Source organism: Equus przewalskii, chromosome 4 (assembly GCF_037783145.1).
Source record: "Equus przewalskii isolate Varuska chromosome 4, EquPr2, whole genome shotgun sequence".
In the NCBI taxonomy this organism is placed as follows: Eukaryota; Metazoa; Chordata; class Mammalia; order Perissodactyla; family Equidae; genus Equus; species Equus przewalskii.
The window spans coordinates 104,976,229-104,992,684 of record NC_091834.1 but is presented as its reverse complement, the minus strand read 5'-3'; the positions used below and the strand labels follow the sequence as shown (position 1 = coordinate 104,992,684).

The following is a 16,456-nucleotide window of genomic DNA, read 5'->3' as shown; positions in this document are numbered from 1 at the left end:
TCCACAGATGCTGGGGAGGTGGGGACAGGCTAGACCCAGGAGGCCCGAGCCTGGGCCTCAGAGCGTATCATGAAAGAAAACACAGCACAACCAAGGGGAAGGGACACAGGCCTACGGCTGCCTTCCTGTGTGATTTTGGCCAACTCCCTTGCCTTCTTTAGATCCCCTAGCTGTGTGGGGTGAGGGACAGAATCAGATGTTTCTGGCTGTTTCGGAGCTTGTGGTTTGCTGAAGAGAACTTGGGCCTCTCAGGACCAGATGCCCATCCAGACCCCCTGGGAAGCCCCACTCGTATGGCAGTCTCCCCGAGGCTGGGTCCCCTCTGTCTCCCTCCCTCCCCCTCCACCCAGGGTCCCCACCTGCCTCTCAGCAAGTCTTCTCAAACACTTATTTTCTCTCTGGAATGCCAGCGTGAAGATAAAGACCACCCAACATGTTTATGTTCCCCAAAATTCATATGGTGAAGCCCTAACCCCCACTGTGGTATTAGGAGATGGGCCTTTGAGAGGTGATTGGGTTAGATGAGGTCATGATGGAGGGTCCCCCTTGATGGGACTAGTGCCCTTAGAAGAGGAGACATGGAGCTCGCTCGTGCTCTCTCTCTCCGTTGGGTGAGGACATAGTGAGAGGCTGGCGGTCTGCAAACCAGGAAGCAGGTTCTCACCAGGAACCCAATTGGCCAGCACCTGATCTTGGACTTCAGCCTCCAGCACTGTGAGAAACGAAGTCCTGTTGTTCAAGCTGCCCCGTCTATGGTATTTGTTATGGCAGCTGGAGCTGACTAACATGCCACCTGAATGAGAACAAGCAGAGTCTGCTTATTCCGAGGTCGCTGGAGCACGGGGGTTGGACACCATCCCCTGTGCTTGGCAGGCCGGGCAGTGCCTGGTGGAGGCTGTGGGCCGGGGAAGCTGGGCTCCTATGTGACTTGTTCAGGGAGCATGTTTAACTCTACCAGTTGGTCCCAAGTTGGAAGTGGGGGCAAAAACGAGGGAGGTTGGCAGATGCAAGCCTCTGCCATTTGGGAAGCTGCCTGCGGAGGTGCAGCGGCTCCCTGGGCAGTGCCACAGCGTGGGGTCCCAGCTCTGCTTTCTATTCAGGCTGGACGTTCTCTGCACATCCCGTCTCTCACCAGGCTTCCTCTTCTCTCCCCTTGTGATTGTCCTAGAACTCACACTGTGTGCTGGCAGAGGGGACACGGGAGTCTCTGAAACGTCCTCCTGGCCTCTCCTGTGACTCCAGGGTTCAAACAGAGTCAGTCCTTCGAGAAATCATCATGCTGGGACTGTCGAGTGGGGCAGGAGAGGGAGGAGCATGCTTCCAGGCCAGCGGGGATGGAGGTCCCCATGTGCACCTCTGTGCATGTGGCAGCCCGCATCCTAGGAGGTGCCACAGAGGAAGGCCCCACGTGTAGGGCCTGTGCCCCTGCTCTGGGCTCCAAGGCACTGAGGGGTGCTCAGGAGTTCACAGCTGCGGAGCTGAAATGCTATTAAAACCTTTTTAAAACGAATTCAAAACCGAAATAAAACTCAAAATGTGTCACACACCCCCAACTGCAACACACAGGGGCATTCTGGGCGGGTTTCCAGCCACACAGCTGCAGGGGCCCCGGCTCGCCCACACAGGCTTCCCTCGAGACTGTCTGGAGTTGACCCACTTCTCCTTCCCTTGGGGGAAGACGGAGGGAGCTCAGGGGAAGCCGGAGTGCTCCCAGCCAGCAAGGCCAGTGTCTGGTCTCAGGGCCGGTCTCGTCTTGTCACCCTATACCCTGTGTTTTCAAAAGTGGGAAACACACCTTTTGTGTAACCCGTCCACTCCCACCCGAGTGTCCAGCCCCCTCCAGGAGGCGTGGCCTCAGCAGTGAGAGGCTGTGGGGAGCACTCAGCTCCCTCCTGGTGGAACCGGGAGAGGGCTCACGGTGACACTGCGCCGCCGGGGTGATAAGCACCTCAGGCCGGGACAGCCCCTGCTGCTTCTGGCTTTTTTTGTTTTATCTCCTGCTCTTAACTCTTGGTCAAGCAGGTGACGAGATTCCGCTGATTCGGCTGGCGTGCCTGGACTGATCTGGTTTCTTTGCAGCAGAAGCCGCTCGGCGGTTTGGAAGGGTTTATTTGCTTTATCCCTCTGCTACATTCACACCAGACATCGAGTAACAACACCACCACCACTGAATTAAGGGATTTCCAGCAGATGGAGGCTTTCCTAAAGCGTTCTGGGGGCAACACTATGGCCTCAGCTGAGAGCCGCTTTTCCTCTTAGCGTAGGAAAATCTGTCTTCACCCTAAAGCTTTCAAGATGCAACTCAGACCCCTTTTCTCTGACTGGGGGACTTTGATTTATTTGGTCAGTCCGCTCCTTCTTACTATCAGTACTGCTGCCACCACGGAGGCAGGTTTTACCTGCCGCGCCCCAGGCTCTTGAGGACACGCACAGTCTTGCTTAGGGTCCAACGAGGACCTTACAAACTTCTTGAAGTTTCGCACTTTCTCTAAGGTGAGATGGTGGAAGATAAGTAAGAAAAGAGCTATCCGAGTGGTAAAATAATGTTTTATTCCATGGATGAACAAACGCTACCATGCCACATTCTGACCTCCCTCCTACCAGATCGTGGCCAGAGCAGGCTTCCCCCGTCAGCCCTAGCTGGCTCTGCAGTTGGCCAAGCCCACGGAAACAGCACAAGCACGATCACGCAGCCTTCAGAGCGGTCATACCGGTCAGCACGTTGATCCTTCTAACCAACAGTGACAGATCACCCTAAAAATCCCGTGATGGAGATCTCCCAAGCAGACTAACTACAACTGACGTTCAGAGCTCGCGTGGGTGAAACCAAACCCCAAACATCAAAGAGACATGGACGTGTCTTCTCTGCTGACAAGATGTCAAGGACCCTCCAGCAGGACCGGAAGCTGGAGAAATCAGAACTGACATTCAGCTTGTCAACAAGCTCCAGAGGAAATGACGGTAATCAATATATTTCAAACGAGCACTTCTAGAGAGCGCAGATCAGCCAGAGTGTCGGGCATGCAAGCGAAATGCGGAACGCAGAGGGGAGTGGGGGCGCTGGGCGGGGAAGGCGGGCGATGCCTGACGCAGGTTCCTGTCTTTATACACAACAGAAGGAAATTCACACTAGGACACCGCTCCACACTTGGCCAGAGGGCATCCTACAGGGCTAGTGCAGAGCATCGACGTGGCTGCTCCTGGGCGGCGGGGAGGGCACGAGCCATCCCCAGGAAAGGAGCTGGGAGGCGACTCGGCTTCCTGCCACCCGAGCGCATGTGACAGACCTGGGGGTGAGGTCAACACTTTGTCTTTTTATGTTTTTCAACCAAATGTCATCTGAAAAGACTTGACAACTTATCAAGGAGGCAAAGGATGGGTCGAAAGACATATGTAAGCGGACAATGCAAATCTAAGCCAAATCCAGATGTGGCTGGGTGGGAGAGGGTTTATTGGTGAATTTTTTTTAGTGAATCGTATGGATATTTCTTCCCCTCAGGGGTTTGAAATGTCTCCGCAAAGTCTGAAGATGACCTTGGAGAGAGCGGTGAGTTAGTTCTGATCTGCTTCTTCATTCAAACAACAGCAAAGCCTACACATTGACTGAAGAAAACCAAGCAAAACAAAGGAAAATGAAAAACGGCACAGCAAAACAACCCCATGACCAGAGACAGTGTCAGGTAAAAACCATAGAAAAATACGAATTAATTCCATAAGGTTAACCATTAGCATAGCTACAGTAATACTTTGTACAGCCCCTTAAACGTGGAATCTCCTAATTACAGAAAGGAGCAAGCCAATCTATGAACAAGTACTGTTAAAATAATTGTGCTATAGTTGTTCCCATGGCGTGGTTATATCAGACTGGATGTGATGCTGCTAATGTGGACGCGGCCCTCCGGTAGAGGGTGGGTCTTAATGCTACTGCTCGACAGCTGGAATTTCAGGGCCAGTTTCTTCACTGCCGTCTGTCCTTCATACCGTTCCTTGGGGAGGGGCTGTGGGATGCACCAGTCACTCTGGGGTCAGGGGGCGGCAATGCTGTGATGGTTCCAGGCTCCTCGGAAGCCCTCGTGAGCGATGACGCATCTCCACCCGGGAAGGAGCTTGTTTCAGAAGCAAAACTGCCTTCAGGACCCGAGACATACATGCTATGGAACGATAACACTTCGTGCCCCCACCCCAGCCCTCTGCGGGAGAGGGAGGCAGGGTCCCAGTGGTACGCTGTTCTAGGAAGAGCCACGTTGTGCTTAGGGCTGGCTCCTGGTCAGTCCTCCTCCTCCTCCTCTTTTGCTGTGGCTGTCGGGAGTTTGTCCTGAATCCTGAAGCATTCCACAAAGAAGTTGATGATGGAGCGGTAGAGGTGCTGTTTGAGGGAGGCGCTGTTAAAGTAATGGCTTTCATCCGGGTAAATCTGCAAGGAAGGCACAGAGGAGTCAAGAACGCTGGCCCACCCTCCCAGTGGGACTGGGGATGCACCTGAGATGTGGAGATGACTATGGTCAGGGCCCACGCAGGCCTGAACTTAACCTGGGAAACGCATTTCCTGAACCATTTCAGTGCTCATGTCAGTGCCTTTTTCTCCTAGAAGCTTTGCCAGGTGCAGCAGGCACTCAGTGAATCGACTGACTAAACTAAAAAGCACTTCGTTCAACAGACTCTGCACTGTCTCAATCCGCTTGTTCGAACGTGCAGCACAGAGACAAGCTCGAGAGCACAGAGACAGCGGGAAACTGCCTGTTCCCATACCGAGTCCTGTGGCCCGGCCACCTGGGTTTGGCTCCCCGTGTGGCTCTGGACAGGTGACTTTCCTGGGCCTCAGTTTTCAGTTGTGCCAAGTGGAGATGATCATCATAAGAGAATCTAGCTCATAAAGTTTTGTGAAATTAAGTGATGTTATAATACCTATAAATCACTTAGAACGAGGCTTGGAACATAGTGAATCCTAAAAAGATGGCAGCCAGATACCCCATTACCAAACGTAACAACACGCCCTGTACCCTAGGGGCACTGCGCCATTTCCACACAAAGGGGCCTATCCCAGCAGGGGTTCAAGGGAAGTCTAATCCACCCAGGAGCCCGTGTCCTCCCCACGACACCAGGCTGCCTCCCGCATTTTGGACTCTGTCTCCCTTTCCCGTCATTGGAGGATGGCGCTCGCTTTCATCTTAGAGCGTTATTAATGACGTAAGTGAGCTAGTGCGTGTACGTTAAGCATCAAACAGGACAAAGGATACAGAGTAGGAAGTATGGCCCCTCCTTTCCTGGGTCCCCTCCCTTGGTGCCATTATCTGGAGTTGATCATTGTGACAAATTCATTGAGTGTCTGTTGAAACGTCGCTGTGCCTGAGGCACGGCCCTGCGCGCCGGGGTCCCTTTCGCTGCCCCTGGCTGATCCAACGTAGCCGCTGTCTTGCGGAGCAATCCACATCAGCACGGAGGGCTGCCGTTTCACCTACCACGGCTGCACCGTGTGTGTACAATGTGTCTCATAACGCTGCGGCAGCTATCGCGTCTACTACGACCCAAACATTTTCAGAGGGGAGCTCAAATGTGACATTAACTCCGTCCTTCCTGCCCTATTCATCAACCCCTGGGCCAAACTCCCTCCCTGCAGGAAGCTCTGCACAACCGGCCCAGGCCACAGGTGACCCTCCACAAGACAGCATGCAGGAAGGCCAGGAGCTGGCGACAGAGGCGGCCAGCGGTCAGTGCCAGGGCACCAGGAGACAGGGCGCTCGGCTGAGGAAATCTCCCATTTATCTCTGGACCTGAAATGACCATCGGGGTCATGCCTGTTTTACTGAAGGAACCAGTGGTCAGGAAGGAAATGGAGGAAGTTTCCAGAAGGAGCATTGTGCACCACTGGAAGGAGCCCAGCCTTGAGCTGTTGGGTCCGTACTTGATGCCAATAGGATGAAGCCGTGAGTCTGGCTCTTGGAAAGGGGAACGCTCTTTAACTGCTGCTCAGCCACAGACGATTCTGGAGCCTCCTGCCAGCATTTGTCAGTGTGCGGTGTTGTCCGGGGGAGGCTAGTGAGAGGGGGCTCAGGACCCACTCACACTGCTCTCACCAGCACTGGGACAAGAGCCCCATCTTCACACACCAGGGACACCATCACCTCACTGTAGGGTGGTGTGCTGGTTGGTGTGGCCTTGCTCACGGCCTGGAGTGGAGGCGGGGGTGGGTGGTGGTGGTGGTGGAGCTCCAAAGGGGCTTAAACACAGCCTGAGTGCAGAACCGAGCTATCGCTAATTCGTAGAAAAAGTAAGCCGGTGCTAATGTGTCTGATCTGACCTGCCCCCGCCCATCTCCCGGAACTGTACCGCAGCTGTGCTGAGGAAACGGGACGCACCGACTGCACTCAGTGCTTTCTGCATGGAAAGGACTGTCTCTCTCCCAGTGCGAAACCCAGTGGATGGGCATATACTGTACCTGCAAGCTGTAATTAGCCTTTCCCTTAATTAGTTGTGTGATGAGTTCTGCGGTGTGCTGGAAATGGATTTTTTCTGTTAAAAAAAAAAGAGGAAAGTGTTTGTCAAAACCCATAACATCATCAATGGTGACGCTTTCACCAGATATGCAGTGAATCGACATCCTTAGTCCTCACCATCAGCGGTTGCGTGAATGATCAGAAACTGCTGTTCCTCCAGCGCTGACACGCGATGGGCCACCTTGGTCATCTGCACACACAGGGGCAAGGGGAGAGCATCAGCGGGCCTCACCGCAGGCAGCAAGGTCTTGTTACTAGAAATCTGACTGAGAAGGTGGGTGCCGTGCATTGGAAACAGAAAGTTCTGGGAGAATTGGGATGCTTCATTGGAACCGCTAGCTGTTTTAGCTCCTGGTCTTGTGTGTTGGGGAAGTGATTTATAGGTATCTGCAATGAAATGCACAGCTCATCCCGGAAGCCTCAGCTCTCCCTTATGTGAACTCCTTTCAGGAAGAGGAAGGGGTGGGAGAGAAGATGGGAGAAGAGAAAGAGAGTTTCTCCCACTGCAGGTGGTCTCAGAGGGCCATCGTTTCACCTGGTGCCATTAGGAGGTGACGTCCTGGTCAGACAGTTCTGTTGTCCATGTGGGAGTTTCAACACTGAAGCCACAGTCCTGCCCTGCAGAACCCTGGCCTCTCATGCACCCAGGTGTGACGTCTGCAGTGACTCAACTGAATGGCTCTGACCTAGCAGGAGGTATCAGAGTCTGCTGTCCCTCCACCAATAGCTTATTCTCCCGAAGTAGAACCCGCCTTGGGCGCAGGGGAGCCGGCGGTCACCCACACCCAATGCCTAGGGGCCCTGGGACAGACTCCTCCATCCAAAGATGCTCTCGGCTCTCTTCCCCATCCCTCAAGCTCTAGAATGGGAAAGCAGACTGACCCGAGAGAGGTCCCAGTCCCCTCAGTTCACAGTGTGGTGGAAGGATGGACCCAAAGGTTTCCTTAGAGTGGACAGGGAGAGAACAGCGGGCCCGGGAAGGGAGGGTGGGTTAGAGTGGGGCTGGGGGTTGGAGGGGCGGGAGAGGGAATTTGGAGAAGAGGTTGACAGAGGTCATCAGATTCCCCACTTGTGCCCAAACATACCTCGTATGCTCTGTTGTCAAGTCCGTGGAGGCCCAAGTATCTCTCGGAAAATGCAGATGCTGGACACAAACAGAGGGAGGAGGGTTACCCTGGGGGTGTGGCGCTCCCCGCACTCTGGGGATGCCCATGGCACAGGGCTGGGGCGTGGAGGGCTGACGCACTTACATGCACATGGGAGAGGTTTGTTTTTAAAAAACTGTCTCAACCTCTTGCGTCCTTACACGGGGAATCCGAGAGTACCGTACCAATAAATTGCCAGTGTGGTGGCTGGTTGGTTTGTAGCAGGAGAGCAAAACCTTAATTACACAAAACCTACTTAATTGGAATCCTAAATAAACAGGATACCTCTCACTTCATTTTGACATACAGGAAAAGGGAACAAATGATAAGAGAGCACATTTCCATGAGGATTTACTTAGTTTTTTAACAAGTCTAAGCATGTTTCCTTTCTATCCCAAAGCCTGGCTCCGGGTCCGGGTTCTGGATGAGGACCCGGGGGCTGCCCTGTCGGGGAAGTCAGGATGCAAAGAGCTCCAAACAGCTTCCCCAGGTTTCAGGGAATCCATAGGTAAGTGGAAGAGACAGTGTGGCGGCTTTCCCTCTTGGGCACTGTGACAAAGCCAAGCGTGGGGATGCTGGTGTTTGTGTGCATTCAAATCAGGCAGGTTTGAAATAGCATGATTAAAAAAATTATGAAAGTCTCACTGAGTTTGAAAAATATGAAATATGCTACATGTATTCCCATTGGAAAATTAATTTTAATTGTTAAAATTTTGAATTAGGAGAGCTCTTGTACGATTATAAGTTGAAATTCGCATTAGAGCTCTTTGTAAAGACTAGCACATCTGTTTTGAGCCTTTTGGCTGCAGGAACCAGTGGGCTGCTGGACCCCACCGTGACCCCTGGGTTGTTTCCCGGGGTCCAGTAGTACTGAGATGGGGCACGTGGAAGGGTGCAGCCAGGGGAGTAGGACCTGTGCCTTTGAACCAGAGGGAGCACAGGCTTTGAGCAGGGCTCCCGCAGACCAGCGACAAAAAGCGCTCCTGGTTTGCCATCTTATTAGTGAGCGTAGTGCAGTGCGGGTAGCAGGCTAACAGCCAGCCTCCCTGTAGCCCTGGCCTGAGGGCAAGTTCTCAGACCCACATGAAAGACCTCTCTGCACATTTAAATAAGAGGTTAATGTCACAAAGCCATGCACATTCGGAGGAAAGGGGCTGGCTGACCAGAAGGAGGAGAAGGTAGGGAGCCTCGAACCCCAAAACAGTGACAATAGAGGCACCTCTGTGCCTGGGCAGAGGTCTGGCTCCCACAGCTGGGACGCCTGATCTCCGCCTGGTCCCTTCAGCAAGTCATCCTGACACCCCGTCCCCCATCTCAGGCTTCTGGCCATGGGAAAGGCAGTCTCCCCAAGGAACGGCGCTGGCCAGGGGCTGCCAGGGAGGAGGGCAGGCAGAGAGCAGAGCAGAGCTGAGCCATCACATCTCCCCCAGTGCTCACCAAGTAGCTGCCATGCTCCTCACTAACCTCTGCCCGCCAAACACCCCCACGCCCCAGACACAGACCCAGTGCAGGGCCCTGCCCAGGCTCCGGGAGCAAAGAGGAAGGGCAGCCCTCAGGGACGGCAGCACACCTCTGTCCCTCCTGCTCGCAGGCGAGGGTTTTCCAACTCCGCCTATTGTGAGTGGAACCACTAGCTGTTTTAGCTCCTGGTCTTGGGTGTTGGGGAAGTGATTCATAGGTATCAGTGGATTGACCACTTTCATCCAACAAGTGACTTGAAACCAGGTTCTCTCTATGAGGTTCACCCATTAGCCACACAACACTGTGGTAGTTTATCCTCAACTGTGGGCGCCTGAGGGGAGGGAGGCGGGTGGAACGCAGTGCCGAAGGGGAGGGCAGTGGGGCCCTGCTGCGGCCCAACACGTCTAGTCAAGACCTTACCGTAGAGCTTGAAGTCTGTTATTGGAGACAGGGCAGAGCCGCAGGTGAAAATCTGACCTTGGTTTTCACCCTTTGCTGGGAGGATGTAAGTGCTCAGGTACCCGCCATAATCCTGAGAAAGAGAGAGGGAAGGGAGAAAAGTGGGAGTCAACGTCAACAACGCAGTCGTGGAAAGAGCCTCAGACATAATAAGATCAGCCACTCGAGCAACCATTTTCACATTGTTTTTACTTTTAACTTAAAACTCTTTAGGGGGTAAAAAGATGAAAAGCAGATACCTTTCCAGCTAGTTATGTGATGTGAGTCTTCCCAGCTTTTGTGCCTCAGTTTCAAGGGGTGGGACGATGAAGCGTGATAGTGAAGTGGAAGTGCGACTGTAGACTAGGAAATGCCATGTAAGGGTAAGGCTATTATCAAGTCCCCTCCAAATCAGCACTTTTGTACAGCTCTTCTTGCTGCCTTCCTTGTCTAGGCAAACCAATCATTCCACGTGATTCTGAGGGAGGGCCCACCAGGAAGCAGTGTCAAAGGGCGCCTGTACTGGTCTGCCATGATGCTCAGCTCAGGGGTTACATGAGACAGACATGCACCCGTGTCCTGTCCATGGGTAATTCCATAAATTCCTATATTGCCCTTCCTTGGGATTGACATGAAGACCCCTACTTCAATGTGGGCCTCTCAGAGAGAGTAAAATGTTACATCATTATCTGCCATGGGTGCCTTCAAAGTTGCTTGATTCAGATGTGCTCCAGTCCCCCAAAAGACCCAAAGGGAATGGGACACAGATGTGATGCTTTGATGAGTGAAGGTGGGGAGGGCCAGGAGCAAAGGCTCCAGAGAACAAGGGTATGGCATGGGGACTGCGTGTGAGCATGTGTGAGCATGTGTGAGCATGTGTGTGTGGAGTGTGGGAACCCACAGACGTGATGGAGACAGTCTGTGGAGCCCACACCATGCCAAACTCACTGTAGGATTAACCGCTTATCACCTATATGTTTGCTCCGTTATATTATTTTCTAATAGTTTCCTTCAGTACAACAGGAATATCTTGTCTTAATGGCAATAAAAGAGTCCTTTTGGTTTCTGGCTAATAATATTTATTGCCAGTGGGATCTACAAGTCCTTATAAGTCCTTCTGCAGTTTGTTTTTAAAAAAAGTGTTGGCTGACACCACCAAATGCTGGCGAGGATGTGGAGCACCAGGAACGCTGACTCATTGCTGGTGGGAACGCAAAGGGTGCAGCCTCTTTGGACGGGAGTTTGGTGATTTCTTACAAAAGTAAACATACTTTTACCATACGATCCAGCAATCACGCTCCTTGGTATTTATTCAAGGAGCTGAAAATTTATATCTACATGAAAACCCGCACATGGATGGTTACGGCAGCTTTATTCATGATTGTCAAAACTTGGAATCAACCAAGATGTCTTTCAGTCAGTGAATGGATAAATAAACTGTGGTACATCCAGAGAATGGAATATTATTTAGCGCTAAAAACAGATGATCTCTCAAGACAAGAAACGACTTGGAAGAAAGCTAAATGCATATCACTAAGAGGAAGAAGCCAATCTGAAAAGGCTGCACACTGTATGATTCCAACTATAAGACCTTCTGGAAAAGGCAAAACTGTGGAGACAGTAAAAAGAGCAGTGGTTGCCAGGGGTTGCTGTGGAGGGATGAACAGGCGGGGCAGAGAGCATCTTTAGGGCAGTGAAAATACTCAGTTTGATACCTTAATGATGGACACATGTCATTATACATTCGTCTAAACCCATAGAACGTGCAACAGCAAGAGGGAACCGTCGTGTAAACTATGGGCTCTGGGTGATAATGATGTGTCAAGGCAGGTTCATCAATACTAATAAATGTACCCCTCTGGGGAGGGATGTTGATAACGAGGGAGGCTGTGTCTGTGGAGGGAAAGGGGAATTCTCTGTACTTTGCTCTCGATTTTGTTGGCAACCTAAAACTGCTCTGAAAAATAAAGTCTTTAAGAAAAAAAGCACTGAACACATTTTTCCTAGAGAACCTCAGGGCCTAGACTAGGGCTTCAGCGAGAGGCTACCCGTAGTCTACAGGCCAGAACCTGCAGAACGCAGCCCACAGCTGTCCCTCCCCCGTCCCCCAGGACACCTGTAGAGCAGCCACAGCTCCAGGGGGCCTCTGCGGCTCCAGGAGGTCCTGTGCTCCGTGATGAAGGGGGCACAGGACCCGGGCTGTACCCAGACTCACTGAGGTAGACTGAGGAAGGAAACGGGGAGAGCCTGCAGAACGCTGATCAGCTAAAAGAACCAACAGCTCATTTCCTCCGAGGAGAAATGCAATTATGGGTCCACAACACCTCCATCTAAGGGGCACTACTGCATGCGGCAGGGGGCCACTGAGGCAGAATGAATGGGGAAAGGTGCCTAGCAAAGAGCACTGGACACACTCCCTTTGCCTGTCCCAGTGACAGAGTGAGGTGAGCTGCATTCTTGAAAGGTGTACAGGTTCCCCTTTCCACCCAGCACACTCTCTGCCCATGCCGCTGAATCAATCACTTTGGGGAAAGCCTGTTTGCTATTAGCTGACTCCTACATCTTCTTTGTCCAGAGTGAATTTTTTTTTTCCCTGAGTAAGAGTGGATCTGAGCTAACAACTGTTAACAATCTTCCTCTTTTTTTTGTTTGAAGAAGATTGGCCATGAGCTAACATCTGCGCCAATCTTCCTTAATTTGTATGTGGGTTGCCACATACAAATACATAACAACTGTTCCCAATCTTCCTCTTTTTTTGCTTGAAGAAGATTCACCTTGAGCTAACATTTGTGCCAATCTTCCTGTAACTTGCTTCTATAATTTGTATGTGGGTTGCCGTCACAGCACAGCTGCTGAGTGGTATAAGTCTGTGCCCAGGATCCGAAGCTGCAAACCCAGGCCACTGAAGTGGAGTGTGCCAGACTTAACCACTACGCCGCGGGGCTGGCCCCCAGAGTGAATTTTGAAAGGTCCCAGGGGTTGGGCTATGTTGAGATGCTCGCCTTGGGAATGCAGCCAGAGAAGGGAGGCCAAGCTCTCAGGAATAGCATCACGTGTGTTTGGAGAGGAGTGAAGACTGGACACAGAGTGACCCAGGCCTGGGCGCTCTGCCTTGAGCTGGCAGCAGTCTGTGGGGCAGTAACTTTCCCATGTGGGAGGGGATGGGTGATAAGTGTTGTCACCCCAAGTGACACTTATAATCCATCCAGCTCGCTCTGAGCCCCTCACAGGGTCCTCCCTAGCACAGAATGAGCCTCTAGGTCCCTGTGTCCAGGCTCTGAGTCCCTCCCCTAGGAAGTAAGTGCGGAGGGGGTGTGGGAGGGCTCCAGGACGCCATTTCTGGGGTCACCCAACAGGGTGGGGCCACGTCTCAAATGCACACTGCTCCCATCGAATGCTGGGCTCGGAGGTTCCGGAGGCGATGCTGTAAGAGGTGCTCCTGTGATCACCTGTTCAAGCCTCCACCTGCAGGCAGGTCCCTGCGAGGCACCGCCGACGAGCCTCTGCTGCGAGCCGTCCTCTCAGACCGAAGACGGATCCGGGTCTATCCCTCTGTGCTCTCGCCTTCTTGAGATCAAGAGGCCAAGGGTCCAGGCCATCTGAGAATGGGGGACCACGTGCCCCGGCGATACTAGGGGGCCCTCCACAGACCTGACTCCCAGCCACGGGCCACCACTGCACCAGGCTACAGACTTCGGATGTGGGCCATCCCCTGGAAGCTTCTCTGGCTTGACAGTTCAGAGTGTGACCTCCCACTCCCTCCCTTCCATTTCAGCGAACCTGCTCAATTAATGTGGCTGCTGCACAAGAAGATACACAGAAGTAAGGACGCCTGCCTCCCTTCTTTCCTGGGGCAGGCTTACGCCAGGAAAGCAATTAGGAACCTGACGGAGCGCTCCCATAGGACCTGGCTTCTTTCTTCCTTTCCTTCCAGATGATGTAAAAGAAACATTGACAAATGAGCCAGCAGACGACGGCTCCCTTTGCTGGAACCACTCAGTGCCCAACCTCTCGCTCTTAAGAGAGTAACTGTTCGCACACCCGACCAGAGACACCCGCAGTCAACCAGGACAGCTCAGTGTTCTTGAACAGGAGGTGTTCAGACAAGAAGCAGCCGAGCTCACCTTCCCAAACACGGCCACACGCGTCTTGTCGATGTACTGCTCTTTCAGCATCGTCCTGCAAGGTCAGAGGAGAGAGGAGTCAGCGCACATCATGGCTGTGTTTTGCATCTCTGTGTCCCAGAACAGTGCTTTCCAACCATTTCAAGCATAAAAGCCCCTATTTAGATCAAAAGAAATACTGGAATTCTGATATCATTGTTTTTGGCTTTTATTTACTTAGTGCATAGGAAGGATGCCCACATTAATCTCAGGGCGCCCTTGCCGTAACTCTGGAGAACGACCAGGGATGTCAAGCTTGCTGGCTGAGAACCATGAATACAAAGCAGCCAAGGCTCTTCTGGAGACTTTCAGGTCTGCTGGGTCCCTGTCCTCCTGTTGCCATCACCCCTCACCTGGACCATGTGACTCCCAACCACCCCCGGACTCTGGGCGGGGCCTCCGGGCTTAGCAGGGAGAGAAGACGCTCTGGGTCTGTGCAGGGCACTGGGCACCCACCCCACCTGCACTGTCCTTTGTCCCGATTCCTGGGAAGGTGTCCCCGTCTTGGACCTATTTGGTGGTAGAATCACCCCTGCCTTGTGCTTCCTGCCTTGGAGGTGACTGGCTCGATGCCCCTGATCCTTGCCAGAATCTCCGCCGCCCTCCCCAGGGGTCCCTTGTTTCCCCATGAAACGACAAGAATCTTTCTGGTTTGGGGCCCTAATTCAGCAGCAGGAGTCCTGCCACCTGCTGGCTGATGACTGGCTACTTTCTGCATCTTCACACGTCACCTCTTTCCCTATGCCCACGGCCGCCAGAGGCCCCTTCCCTCCCACTGCCCTGGCACTCCTGCTGCCATCTCACCCTTGGTGGTTATTTTCCAGTTTCTGTTTACTAGGTTGTGTGGGCTGGCTGGAGCCACCCCATCACCAGTAACTGCCCTTCCCAGGCTGAAAGGAGTGCGAGCTCTGGGTATGAGGCCCCCAGAGCCAACTCTTCAAAGACCCCACGTCCCGGGACATGGCCAGTCCTTCACGGTTAGGACAGCGCTTTGACTGCTGATGCCAGCAGTGAATGGACACAAGTCTTGGGCGTGGGGGCCCCAGCTTGTAAGCAGAAATTTCCTTGATTTCTTACAATTATAAAAATTCAGGTGACTTTTCATCATCATTATGTTATTGTTTATTTCAGTATAATGGGTTTCCCCAGAATACTGGTGGAAAATTGATGATTTGTGCATGTTTACCTTAGGGCTTGGTTTAAGTTTGATTTCATTTTAGAATATTAGTCGAGAGCAAGAAAAAATACTACCTCCTCCTCCTCCGGCATCCTCCTCATCATCCATCTGTTGAGTATGTGTGTAAGGCTCTGTGCTAGGTCTTGGGGACAAATGTTGACTAATTTATTGGCCTTGCTTCCAAGAAGCTTCCACTGCCACTGAGTCAGGATATCTTGTGTCCAATTCCTGCTCAGCTACTAAGGAACTGTGGGACCTCCAGACGTGGCACTTAAACTTCCCAGGTCTCAGTTCTGGGGAGAAAAGGAACAGGCTCCAGATGTTGGGGAGGGCACTAGACTCAGTGAGGGGTTAAGCTCCGGACCGTAACAAGCAAATTGTGTTGAGTCTGCATCCTAAAGGATGTCTCCTCAGCCCGTTCCAGATGCAGGCAATCAGGAATGTGCCGGCCAGGCCACAGAAACTGCCTATCCCTGGAGAAAATATGCCACGATATCAAGATTAGTGGTTCTCTCCAGTGAAGAGCTGGATCACCTGACCACCCATGGTGACACCCACGGCAACAGGTCACTCTCTACACACAGAACTGGCACCCGGGTTAAGTGCCTCTCTCTTATTAAGAAAGAGGCAGAAATCTAAGATTTCATCAGAAATCTAAGAAATCTTCCAGATGAGAGAGCCCAAAACACCTGGATCAATAAAGGTAAAATAGCATGCTCTTGCATGAAGAAAGAGGATTAGCTAGTTTAAGGTGTCACATCTGAAGATAAACATTCAACAGAAAGGCTGGAAAATAGGACAGAAAAGGTACTTGGAGAATAAATTCAGAAGCACCAAGATCAGCATAATCAAAGTTCCAGAAAGAAAGAACAGAGAAAAGAGAAATTATCAACAAACGATATCAAAAACCTTCCAGGACCAAAGGACAATTAATTATTCCCCAGGTTGAAAAGGCCCACACCAAGCACTGAAATCGCAGAATTCCGCAGATTAAAGAGGTCCTTCTTCTGAAAGGAAGAAAGAAATAGGCCATATACAAAGACCAGCAAACAGGATGACATAGCTTTTCTCATCACCAACACTGGATGGTGGAAGATTCTAAGGCTTTCTAGACAGAAGTTATTTTCTATGTAGATTTTATGTCTAAATAAACAATAATACCAGGCATGGGGATAGAATAAAGACATTTTTTTTTTCCTTTTTCTCCCCAAAGCCCCCCGGTACATAGTTGTATATTCTTAGTTGTGGGTCCTTCTAGTTGTGGTATGTGGGACGCTGCCTCAGCGTGGCTCAATGAATGGTGCCATGTCCGCGCCCAGGATTCGAACTGACGAAACACTGGGCCGCCTGCAGCGGAGCGCGCGAACTTAACCACTCTGCCACGGGGCCGGGCCCCAGAATAAAGACATTTTTAAGACATTTTCTAGATATATGAAGGAATAAATAAATAAAAATGAAGACATACATCTATTGTTCCTTAGCACATGACCCAGGGAGGGTGTGATACTGAAGAACTAAGCCCCCAGATGCTACCAGAAGTCACTAGGGGAGAAATCACGAGGACGTAATAACGGTACT

General features: G+C 51.9%; 1 protein-coding gene across 6 annotated transcripts in view; it reads right to left on the bottom strand.

The window, feature by feature from the left end:
- Positions 1-2,527: 2,527 nt before the first annotated feature.
- The window catches only part of DPP6 (dipeptidyl peptidase like 6), a 987,445-nt gene continuing 973,516 nt past the window's right edge, over positions 2,528-16,456 (bottom strand). For all 6 annotated transcript variants that reach the window (XM_070616959.1, XM_070616961.1, XM_070616964.1 and 3 more), the window contains 6 exons: positions 13,663-13,717; positions 9,521-9,632; positions 7,580-7,638; positions 6,612-6,684; positions 6,437-6,510; positions 2,528-4,414 (listed from right to left, as the gene is read on the bottom strand). In XM_070616959.1, the coding sequence (XP_070473060.1) occupies positions 4,268-4,414; positions 6,437-6,510; positions 6,612-6,684; positions 7,580-7,638; positions 9,521-9,632; positions 13,663-13,717 (520 nt within the window). In that variant the 3' untranslated portion in view covers positions 2,528-4,267. The remainder of the gene's footprint in view (positions 4,415-6,436; positions 6,511-6,611; positions 6,685-7,579; positions 7,639-9,520; positions 9,633-13,662; positions 13,718-16,456) is intronic.